Here is a 12,825-nt window from a genome sequence, read left to right on the forward strand (position 1 = left end):
AGGCAGGAAGGAAGGCAGGCAGGAAGGAAGGCAGGCAGGAAGGAAGGCGGGCAGGAAGGAAGGCAGGAAGGCAGGAAGGAAGGCAGGCAGGAAGGAAGGCAGGCAGGCAAGAAGGCAGGCAGGCAAGAAGGCAGGCAGGAAGGCGGGCAGGCAGGAAGGCAGCACCACCAGCCACGAGAGGGCGCGGGGCTCCCCTGGCGCAGCGCCCCCACTCCTGCCCGGCAGTGGTGAGAGCCAGCAAGGCGCCACCGAGGCAGCCAGTGAAAGGCCGCACTAGATGCTCACAGCATTCCCCAGCAAGAAGATAGTGACTGACAAATGGGTGCCATCCATGTAATAACCCCCCACCTGCTACGGTCAGGTTTCAAATCCGAGACTGAAACAGAAACAAATAGCGGGGACAGAAGAACCCGAAGAGATGCAGCGTGAAGCAGAAGCACGTGAATACACAGACCCCGTATGCACAACTTCTCTGTCTGCTTCCAGAGGGCATACGTGTTCAAAGATTAGACACCGTGCAGGAAAAAAAGAACTTCTTGTTTTCATTCCTTTTCCCAGGAGATGTCTCCAGGAGAATTACTCTGTCTCCAGGAGAATTACTCCTCCTCCAGTCATTTCTTCAAGCTCCACGGAGGATAAAATGAATTAGTTTTTGTCCTTTCCTAGAGATCTTCAGCAAGAGAAACTTCAGCAAGAGAAACCTGTCACCTGATTTGCCCAGGATAAGGAGTAAAGGCGGAAAGAAGAGATCGTAACAAAACACAAAAAAAAGTTTTGGTTTTAATACATGCAGATTTTCAAACAGGCTGTTAAAACCACCTCAGAAAAACACTGGTACACAAGATCTAGCCAGGACAAATACATGAATTCTGTAGAGCTCCAGCATCAGTAGTTCACCTTATATCCTGGAGAATCCTCCTCTGATTTTGTTACACCTTATGCAGATGCTGCGCCATACATGATCAATCTTGACACTCTTCTTTATACTTTTACTAGTTTATTTGGTTGATTTCCATACACAAAGATGATTTATCCACTATACAGTAAAACAATTTTAATAGGAACAGACTGTCTTCTGTCTGAAGACAAGGAACAGCAATCTAGTATTTTCATAGATATATATGGTAACTCTGATATCCACCTCCTAGTGGTATCACCAAAACCCAATTTCTTTAAATCCAGTAAAAATGAAGTACTAGAAATGTAAATTCTCACCACCACCACAAGTACTACTTAGCATTTACTACCATTGAATTTCTTCAGTCATTTAGATGCCTAGCTGATCAGTTCTGCAGTGTCTTAAGTATTAGTATCTTCACTACCTCAAAATTCTGGAATCATCAAGCTCTGTCATTCATTCACTTCTTCTGAATCATTTCCAGCACTATCTGCACAAAACTCCACTGTTAGCTTTCCAACACTACAAAAGCCAAGCATTTATTCTTCTCTTTCGCTTGCTATGCTTAACTCTGTGACTAAAAGAAGAAAATTCATATTCAGGAGCAACTTTAAAAAAAACCCAACAAACTAAAACCACATAAAACCACTAGAGGCTTTGGTGAAAGCTGGACAATGGCTTTTTTTTATAATATGAAACAATATAAAGACTAAACCAACAATATGTACTATGTATTTACTCCTTCAAAGACCTCACACTGATTTGCAAGGCATGACTTTCATCTCCTAAAGGCACCATTATTCTACCTCTTACCATTGACCTATATGTTCACTAAATCCTCACCTAAATAAAAGTGCCAATACATCTGACCAGCACTGAAGTCATATTTACATTAGCATTATGTTCCCAACAGACTCCATTTTTTTTTAAGCAGGAGGTAGCCATGGGGGAAATAAGATTTTACACACAAAAGCATCAGTCGGAATAGTCATAGCAGCTGCAGTTGCGATTTTGAAATAATTAATTTCCAAGTGACTATAAAGATACTTAGAGTAACCTCCAATTTCTTTCCCCCTCCCACTACAAACCCTTCAAAAGATCTCATTTCAGAAGAAAGACGACAAAAAAGAACAGTTGATTAAGGATATTCAGACAGTTTAGTATTTATCCACCATACTAAGGAGATTCACTGTTGATTGCAGATATTATTCTTCACTTCTCCAGAATAAATTAAGTACAAAGACCAGTTAGTATACAGAAAGAACTAGAATTGTCTCAGAGATCTCAAAATGACTACAATACCTCAGTATAGGATCATCAAAATACAAAGCAAAAGTATGCAGTACTTACAGAAATGTTCTTTTTTCAGGGTCTCACGAATTACGGAGACATTTAAGAACAGGTCCAAATTGGTTAAGTAAAGTGAAATGCATGTTGGGATCACAAAAGAAGTAAAAAGTACAAAAAAAGTACAAAAATAAAATCTATTTTGAATACACATAAACATTTTCAAAATGAGTGCAGAAACAAGCTGACATTTCTGTCATTATTTTGATTAATAGTAAGTGGTTTGTTTTGCTGTCACTCATTTTCACATAAAGGCATACGAGTTGCATTTTTTTAATATTATTGCAAAGGTTGCCTCTTTTTTAAAATAAACAATGAAAATACACAGAATTCAGAAAAGAGATGAAGTCTCATCTGCAAGCCTTATTTTTTCAAAAAGTGAAAATGTCTTATTCTGCATCCTTACAAAAAATGAGATAGTAAAATCCTCATGCAAGACTTCATTAGAAAAAGCTTCATCTGCAAGCCATATTTTTTAAGTCAGTTGACAACCTGCACTTAGAACGTACTCTAATATTTTCCTTAAGATGTCTCAAATTCAACAAAAAGCTGCCCTTGTGATCTGTTTTGACTTTGTAACAAGGAATCTAATGCATAAGAGAAAAGAACCACAATAGCTGCTTCTACTTAAGTATCTTGTCAACAATCAAATTTTTAAAATTAAGCTGATGATGTTTTTACTAACTTTTATTTTTAAGACATGCAGCCTATTTTCTTTATGTAATCCAGGACAGTATCTCAGTATACTAAAAAAGCCAAAGAACTTCTGCTATCATAATGTAATAAAACAGTAAGAATGGCTGTCAGCTACTTTCTTCCTTCAAATTAAAACTGTATACTACAAGATCCCACAGTAATTTTTCTTTCAGTCTTTCTTACAATTTTAAGTATTCTTTTATAATAGCTATCTAGGAAAAAAAAAGAGAAAGTATCATATTCTACACTATTCTCATGTTGAGATTGCTCATTCAACATATTTTGACCCTGCAAGAGAAGCAACCACGAGACTAGCTTAGGAAAACAGTTAAGAATATTAAGTATGGAGTTTCTCATTTTAGCATAAATATGAATGGAAGCAATGTATCAGTGAAAAGAGTATGAAATGCTATAAAGATTAATAACAGAACTCAGTCAGTGATTATACTAATCTTCCTTCTCAATGTTTTGAGAATCAAAAAAGGCTGTAAGTAGGAATATACAATTAAAGTGGGTACATTGAGGAGACATGTAGGCTCCTGATGAGGTACTCCTTCCTCACTCTTATTCATAAATTTAAAAAAACCCATTATTAAATAGCTCACCTTTTTCCATAGCTCCACACTGAGCTGTGGACTCTTATTTTCCTTTAGCCTTACTTCTGCTGCAGTGTACGTACAGAATCCTTTCCTGCAGAGCTTCACATTTCTCATTAATTGAAAATCCATCAGAATTTCGTATTTACTAACATCATCTCTGCACATCATCAGCCCCGTGTCTTCTACATTCATCACAGGCTGTCTGTTCTTGCTTTCACCTTTGGTGGATTTTGTGTTTCATTCAGTGTTTGGACACTGTTTATCCACACCACCTTTTTCTCCATTATGTTAAGTGGTCTTTAGATTGTGTTCCCTACTTGGGAGAGCTTTTACTTCAACCTTAACATAATTTTAGATAGCCACTAAACTAATACACAGTTTTTAACAAAAATAATACTACCTAGTAAGGCATATCCTGTCCAGAACAGCCATGAACTGCCACTGGCAAAGCAGAATGTGCTGTTGAGAGCACGAGCAGCAAACTTTTGTGTTTCCAATAGTGCCTGACTCCTCACACATCTGTGTCTGACCAATGCACACGTGGATATATCTGCCACTCAAAGTCCCACACTTCCTGCATTACTGTCAAAGAATGCATCACCATGGATAGAAAGACACCTGCACCAAAGCAAGGATCTCCAGACTGCTCCACTGAAGGAGGGCTGAATAACTAAGTTCTACCCCTTCTTCCTTCCCTGAAATTGTCAACAAGTGGCATCTAGCCAACACCATGGTGGAAGCTGAACCACCTGTGCCTCTGCCTTTTATTGAGAAGCATGAAGAACTGCTCCTAGGCTGACTACACTGAAGTTCAAGCAATTCCCATTACTCTTACAAAAACTTGTAAAGATTAAAGATTCTACAACACTAGGATGAATGTTTTCTATCTATTTTAAAAGAAAATACGCAAGACTGTAGGAAACACATGCCAGGAGAAAGAAAAAGCAAAAACTGCATTTGTTTCCACTCTGACTTTAGACAATTTTACAGCGAGGTGTTAACTGAAAGCCAGGTTACAGAAGATGAAACCATTAACAAAGAAAGAACACACTACTGCTAGAAGAAAATGACAAGGATTTACAAAAAAGACTAGTATTTTAGGATATAAAAATTCCATGCAAAAAGGCCATACTAGAAGAAACACCTATCAAGTTCCTAAAGCTGACCTACTACAAAAATCATCAGTTACCCAGCCCTGTCCTCAACCTCACCACTATTCCACACCTATTACTTTCAGGAAATCGAATGACTGTTGTTCCAAGGACAGTGAGTATGAAAATAACCTTCAAACTGAGGTTCTACTTTTATAAAATAATTTGGCTCTCAAAACCAGAGTAATGGAGTTTATATTTAAGTCTACTTCTGTTAACATCTTGCTGGAATATAAAACTAATAAAATAATGTAAAGCATTATTTTTCCTGTATCTCTTGTACTGAATTCATTATTCTGTGATAAATACTGTGATTTAAGTGTACTAAAACCCCTCATTGTATTAACTAATCTGTTTCTCCAGTGATAATTTTCAGGACAGAGAACATATCTTTCCAAGACACTTGAATATGGCTGAAACCAACTGCTGCTCATTCCTGACAAATGGAAAGCATTTTTCCTTTAAGCACTGCAAATTGCCTTTTGTCCATATTTTCTTAATGGGCATCCCCCAAACATGATATAGCAACATCTTGCTATATCATGACACGATTTTTGTTGCAAAATGACAAGATAATGACAAGATTTTTGTTGCAATATAAAGGCAAAAGTACACCTAGACACCTGGTAAAGAAACAACTATTATATTAAGATCCTTCCTCAGCAAGAAATTCCAACAACTCAAGGTAAGCTACACATTGCTAAGAAATCACTAGACAATCTGTTATTTTTGTGTCAAGAAACTTTCAAAAAATAACAGTTTCTTAAATATGGAAAGTAGTACTCTACTATGGATAATTAATCCATATTGATAGTATCCTCAAGCCTGACAAACAAGTAAAGAACTATCTGTAAGTACACACTATTTTATATTTCATAGAAGTCTAGAAAGGATCACACCATTCTTTTCCCCCATCTATTGTGAATTTTGGAATAAATATTTATACAGTTTTGGAAAAATGAAAACTGAAGAACTCAAAAACCAGTGTATTATTCCAAAAGCTTTGAGAACTCCTGCAATCAATTAACCCAGTTCCTGCATCCATGTAGTTGGAATTTTAACTGCTCTCATTTCTCACAGTGTTTACATCTGATTGTTGTGCCTAAGACACTTTTGATTGTTTTTGCTGATTAAGATTTTTTTATTCTTTAGTTCCAACAATGAAAATATAGAGAATAAAATATTTAAATGTCATTTTAACAGTAATACAATATATACTATTTGCAAATGCAAGTAACAAAAAGTTTTTATCACAGCCCAGCACCAACACTTCATAGATTTTCAATACATATGCAGAATTGTGCATGTGTGACTATGTAGAGCATATTCAAAAAAGATATGGACACTCTATTTAAAAAAGTGAAAGCATCTTATGCCATCTGACTTCGAGGAAACAGTGTGTTTAAAGTGATATTATGTCAGCACTTCTGCTCAGAATTTACTTGAGGACAGGAAAACAGCATCCCTGAGAGTTAGTAACACAACTGTTATTAACAGCATTGCGTTTTGTCCTTCCTATTGTATCAGACTGTAGTTAGTACAGATACAAACTAGAAAGAGAAGTTAAAGAACGTTAAAATCCAGAAAAGATCTAGAAAGAGAATTTAAAATCTTGAAACTGAAAGTTCAAATCTGTTTTATTCAGAGAAGTCCCACTGAGCTGCAGGCTCAAAAAATTTATGAGTCTACAGGCAGCTGAACTGAGAAACGCAGTTCTTAAGAAGGCAAAGAATTGCCTCTGATTAGAATTTCACACCATTAGATTTTTTTTCTGAGTAAGAGAAACTTAAGCCATTGTATTAAAAACTTCAGTAAACGGACAACTGTGTCAAGGTTGCAGATATTCAGTCTTTCTTCCCTAAGACTGAACCCAACTCCCTGTAAAACGGAATCCACCAATAATGCTTTCTGAGGTCATCAGAACACATAAAGTCCTTCCAAAGACTTTGCTGCCAACAGTCTTCAGGTGGCTTTTTTTTTCTTGGATATATAATAAGGAGAAAGGAGGTCTGGGTCTGTTCTTGATGATGGAAGAAAAAGGACTGATGTTTAGAAAGAGGCATCTTTGTGCATTGGTTTAACACAATGGCTTTTAGTAGGGATGAGGAAAGCCACAGAAGCATCCTTTGAGAGAAGCTCCACAAAGTTTCTACTATGCCCAGAAAAGCCAATCCCTGAAGGCTCTAATGACAGACATATTGTTGACCCAATTAGAGAAGTTGGTAACACCTCTGCAGTGACATATTTAAGAAAGCAAAAAACACACTCAGTCCTTCCTCTTCTTCCACAGGGTGGAGAGGTGCCAGGGCCATCCCAGCGCCATGAGCGGCTGCTGGGGCCACACAGCACGGCATCTCAGCACAGTTCACAGTGAACTCTGCGTGCTTAGCTGCTTTTAGCCAGCCATGCTGCAGGCACAAGGGCAGAGGTGGCAGCAGTGGCTTCTCCTTTTTGGCCCCTCACATGAAGAGTGGTGCCAAACGGTGCCAGCATCATGGCACAGCCCATACACTGCCAGCGGGGTGCACATGTCTGACAGCGAGGGGCATAATGAGGAACTCCCTGATACAGAGCCCAGGTGAGATCAACCTTTCAGCACTGCAAAACCCTGTGAGAACTTTTCAATTGACAGAACTTGAGAACAAGCAAACCTACAGACAACAATTTTCTTCCAAGCCAGAGAAAAGGAAAAGGTGAGGACACATGAGGAGAACAACATGGCAACCCTAAGGCTGCAGTGAATGGAAGGAGGGAGAGGAGGTGCTCCAAATGTCAGAGCCGAGATTTTTCTGCAAGCTGTGGTGAAGACTATAATACAACAAAGTGTTTCCTGGTAATTCAGGAAGTGCATAGGGGATCCAGAGATCCATTTGCAGCCTGTAAGAAAAGGTGTTCATGCTGGAGCAGGTGCATGCTGAAAAGCTGTAGTCTAGTAGGAAACCGGAACAGAGAGCGCAGACCCTTGCTTCCAGAGATTAAGGAACCTTGCTTCCAAACTAGAGCAGCTTATCCTTCAAAGACTTACATATAACCCATGAACTAATATGACTCACACCATGTAGTTTGGGAAAACTCTTTTGCCTGGGGGAGGGACTCACATTAGAGGAGGCTGGGCAGGACTGCTGCTCATCAAAACTAGCACCATGCTGGAAAAGTTCACAGAGAACTGTCTCCCCTGGGAAGGACCCCATGGCATAGCAGAAGAGACTCTTCTCCCTAAGCAAACTGAAGAAAGATTTCAGATGAAAAACTGACCAAAACTCCCACACCCTGTCTCTCTGTACTGTCAGTGTGAATGAAGGAGAGGCTGGAGGGAGGAAAATGTTCTCAAGGTTTATTTTAGTTCTTATTAACCTCTTTAAATTATGTTAACAAATTTTTCTTTGTACCTTTTAAAGTTTTGAGCCTGTTTTGCCCTTGGAATGTTTTCTACTAATCCTTATCTCAACCCATGAGCCCTTGAGTCTTTCTTTCTGCCTCCTATGCTCAATTGTAGCAGAGGAATATGAGTGAATAGTTTTTCTCCTGGGTGCCTGGTGCTTAGCCAGTGTCAAACCATGACTTTGGCAACTGGGAAGAACTTGGAAAAAAACTGTGCTATTTTCTTCAACCTACAGAAAGCCTTCAGGCCTTCAACCAATAAAGAATTTCCAGAAGTTGTAAGTTACCACTTCAATAAACCTTTTATCCTGAAAATACACACACTATCAGATTCTGGTGTAACATTCATTTTCTGGTTCCAAACCACTTTGGCTGTTGGATTTTTTCTCTTTTCCACTGAACTGCTCTTTGCAGTTTGCAGTTCCTCAAGACCAATCATCCTCTAAGAGAGAAGAGGCATTTTTTCTTACATAAAACACATAACGAGAAGTTAATGGACAACTACTTGCTGTTAACAGAACACAAAAAATTGCTATATCCACCACACAATCCATCAATTTTGAAAGGATTTTGAATTTCCCCTAGCATGTGTTTGAGATCCACACACTAAAACTGTTAAAATAATCTTGAATAACTCAAACCTTAGTTGCTCTAAACTGCAACTTTATAGATCACTTTCTGTTGTGTCAAATTTTTCCTTAAAATTCTCAAATTCATAATTTGAGTTATGTGAATGTGTTTTTATGTATCTTACGATCAATAACTTAAGACAAAAGGCTGCTGGGAGTGAGATTTCACCAATATAAAATCTTCCAGTCACCTGAAATAACATTACTAGTTTGCGTGAAAGCTGTCTTTTTTACTTCTTCCATGCTGAATGAGGAATATTTCAATGTCAACTCTAAAAATCTCTGTTAGTACAGAAATCAACAGTGGTTGAAAAAACAGGTAAACTACTAGTGCCTTTTAGGTAATGACTAATAAGAAACAGGAGTTTTTCTTTCATTTAAGAAACAAACATCCTGTAAAGCTGGTAAGTGTCAACTTGTGCATTTTTGAAGTCTAAAATTTTAATCTCCAAGTAAGCAAACCTTTTTCCTATTAAATATTAATATAACAGTGCGTTGTTTTTAACAATAAAGTCAACTTACAGCACTTAAAATTTCAGATAACAAGTGCATTTACTAATTTCAACTTACAGATAATCAAGTGCATCTACTCAAGAAGCAGGAGAGTTCTTCCGTATCAACTGTTTACTTTGAGGACTCCTCCCTTTCTATAAACTATTTCAGAGCAAAACTTGCCTTCAGCTTTCTAGACTACAAGTCTTTCCACTCCTGACAGCCACTCTTAAAGCTACCATTTACAAGCCCTGTACATGTTCATGCCAACTGAAGCAACACTTGAATGTACTTGGCCAATACAGTCCTGAGTGCAAGCAGGCTTTAAGATGTCTGCATGAGCCAATCCTGGCAGGAAAAGCACAATGTGGACAAAACAAAGACTCCTGGTAAATGTGTGCAGAACAAATCTTGCAGTGAAACCCTCTCAAGAACACACACAAAAGCCCCACAAAAAAACATGGGCTTCTGAGCTCAGTGCTCTAGCACACCTGATCACTTCATCATTCTCTTAGAAACTGAGACACACATACTTGGCATTAAAAAACAATGTAAACAAATTATAAAAAAAAAAAAACCAAAAACAAAAACAGAGAGAGAAAAATAAGCAAATACAAGACCAAGTTTAAGATTGATGGCAAGTCAGTAATGCAGAGTGCCTCAATATTACTGTCATGGTGATTGAGCAGTGCTGCCCATTTTCTTTTCCCTTTTGCTGGTTTATGAAGACTCTTCCTAGAAGCATTAAGCTAAAGATCCCTCTGATTCTACTTGATCAATTTGGCACAAAGCACACCTAAATTGGTCAATGAAGCCTTCCCTGCTATTAGCCTTTTTTGAAGACTAAGATCTCTGCAAGGTGAGAAAAGAAAGAGAGAAATGTTAAAAACAAACAAAAATACTGTGTGCTCCCAGAATAGCACAAAATAGTAGTGTAATGATATAATCACTACAGTTATAAACCACACTTGTCAAGAAAATAATCAAAACAGCCATATTGTGAGAAAATATTTGTCATAGCCTATACATGACTTGTGCTCAAGTCCTATGATTGGAATTTATAACTCATTTCACCACATATAATTTTATGTGGTATCAACTAAAATTGAGAGATTAGCACAAATCATTATGAAGTTATAAAATTTCTGAAGCATTTTCTTGATGTCATAACATATAAGATACAAACACTGTATCAATTAACAGCAAGGCTGAACGCTAAAAAAAGATCTGACTCAAGTCCCTTACAGCTACAATTTGAAATTTAACAGAACCAAATACAAATGGCATGATATTTAGAGCTTGCAGGACAGACAATGAGGATACCGTACTGTCAGACACAAAATACTCCCCCATACTCCTGACCGGCACAAGAACTTCAGTTTCTGTGCTCTGTTACAGTAAAAACTTCGAACACCACACATTGCTAAGCAAATTCATATTTGACCTGGAACGCTTAAGACTCAAATTGTTTAACACCTTGACAAATGCAAATACTCACAATTTGCTAGCTGTGTTAATGTTCAAGCTTACTCTGAAAATACTTAAAGTTTCAGTAACGCTGTCACAGAAAACAGACTTAAAATAGTTGTCTCTAATATTGAATTATATTGAATTATCTAAACATGACATTACCTTCATGGCATGGATTTCTTCTATTAATCTCTCAACTCGTTTTTGGTTCTTTAATTTCAAGTCTTCTGAACCCCTGCAAGTGAAGTCTATAATTATTTAAAAAAAAATCTTAGTTTAGTAACTTTGTTTCCTCTCTGGCAATACTAAGTAGCAAAACAAAAAAAATCAGGAGATGGTGCATAAACACAATCCCTTATTGGCAAATGAACATTTTAGCAAAAGTTGAACATAGCCTAAAGCTTTTGCTGAACTGAACAGCAGAGGAAACACTGAGGATTTAGCAGAACAATGTGAAAAACAAAAATTACAGTATCAGAAAATAGAAAACCACACTTCATATCGAGAACAAGTGACATCAGTGTCTCAAATATAATTCTATTTTAAGATCTGTAGTATTTAAATGTGTAAGTTCATTGGATTTGCTTCTTATTTTGTACAACTTGCTAAAATTGTGAGAGTATGCTCAATTTACACTATGAACACAGTAGGAGATGTATCACACCATCTCTAAGATACGTGCTTTTTTCAGGCCAGTAATCTCTAAAAACATAATCTACAATATATTGTTTAAGCTGTTCATATAAGAATTAATTATTAGTAATTACTAAAAACCAAGTATGACCTGTATATCTATACAAATGAAGTATTTTTTGCTACACAATGCTGAAGACAACTACAGTGAGAAAATTTGGTGCAATTCAAATTCAACAGCAGAATAATCTAAAACATGAAATCTGACACCTTGAGATGTGCTGTAAAAGGTTCTGTAACTGATTCAGATTACCTTCCAACACACTAAATCCCATTAAAAAAGTAATCCCAATTCTGCTTTATGAAATTCCTTTTAGTTTGTATTTTTAGTCTAAAATTAAGTTAAAATAAGACAAATATGTGTTTTAGTGCCTCAAGTTTTAAATGTAGTACATTTTTCTCCCATTTTTCAATTTTTCTGAAAACAATTAAAATAGTGTCTTATTTATAAACCACAAAACCCCATTATTATTTAAAACTGACTTTTTAGATTTTAATTTCCCGATGTGTCTGGTTAGTCTGCGAATAGTGAGGACTCTGGCCTTCTTCACATCTTTTCTCATCTTCACAACCTGTGAGAAATATGGAAGACATTAGAAATTGTTTTCCTTGATTATGTTCCATATACAATACATTCATTACATTGACTTAAATTTCAGAAATTAGTTCAACAAAGAGAAATATTTTAAAAATAGAGTGCATTTCCCTGCTAACCAAATCTCATTTCAAATTAATTCAGATTTCCATTAAAATCAAACTGCTTCCATAAACATCAGAGGAAGAATAACCAACAGTCTAAAAATGTGTCTGAGGTCTAAACAGAAGACAAGACATTCCTAACTAGCCATACTTTAATATTATTCTTAGAGCTAGACTGAGCTAGGGATTTGAAATGTCTCACCTTTTGCCTTCACTTAGCTTACTTTTGTCCCAGAGAAACACCAGCAGTACATTAAGTCTACTGGCGCGTAATACATAAAAGCATTTTAATTATTAAACATCTTCAAGTATTAAGGAAAGACTCTCAAAAATTAACACTATTTATTATGGAACAGAATTTGGGATATTAAATTCTTTTTATATATTTGAATTCATTCTTGTTGAAAACAAAAGTCCAAGTGGTTTCTAACTTGCTACAGTCTGTCTCAACCTGCCATCCTACCCACTACTCTGTTCCCAAATTTAAAGCAAGCAGTTTTACAGAAAATTTGGCAAATGATATTTTGGTCTTAATTCTCACCCCAATAACAAAGAAAGAACTCTCATTATTATTATTATTAGACAGATAGGATGAACAAAGAAATCTTTCCAATCTTTTGCAATTAAGTTCCATAATGGAAAACCTTAAGCCCAGGTGCTGTCTAATGGTGAACATTTCAGATACAAGGAGTCAATAGTGATCCTTTATTTTTACAACTCAACTTCCCCCTTAATTATATATATATATCTTACTATGTCTATTAAAATTT

General features: G+C 36.7%; 1 protein-coding gene across 1 annotated transcript in view; it reads right to left on the reverse strand.

Moving 5' to 3' along the window:
* Positions 1-11,954, reverse strand: part of SRFBP1 (serum response factor binding protein 1) — a 47,546-nt gene extending 35,592 nt beyond the window's left edge. Inside the window, exons 1-2 of the mRNA XM_031061241.1 lie at positions 11,840-11,954; positions 10,826-10,898 (exon numbers count right to left, since the gene is read on the reverse strand). Of these exons, the coding sequence (XP_030917101.1) occupies positions 10,826-10,898; positions 11,840-11,919 (153 nt within the window). The 5' untranslated portion in view covers positions 11,920-11,954. The remainder of the gene's footprint in view (positions 1-10,825; positions 10,899-11,839) is intronic.
* Between the last annotated feature and the right edge of the window lie 871 nt (positions 11,955-12,825).

This window comes from Geospiza fortis, unplaced genomic scaffold (genome assembly GCF_000277835.1).
Source record: "Geospiza fortis unplaced genomic scaffold, GeoFor_1.0 scaffold44, whole genome shotgun sequence".
NCBI classification, from domain to species: Eukaryota; Metazoa; Chordata; class Aves; order Passeriformes; family Thraupidae; genus Geospiza; species Geospiza fortis.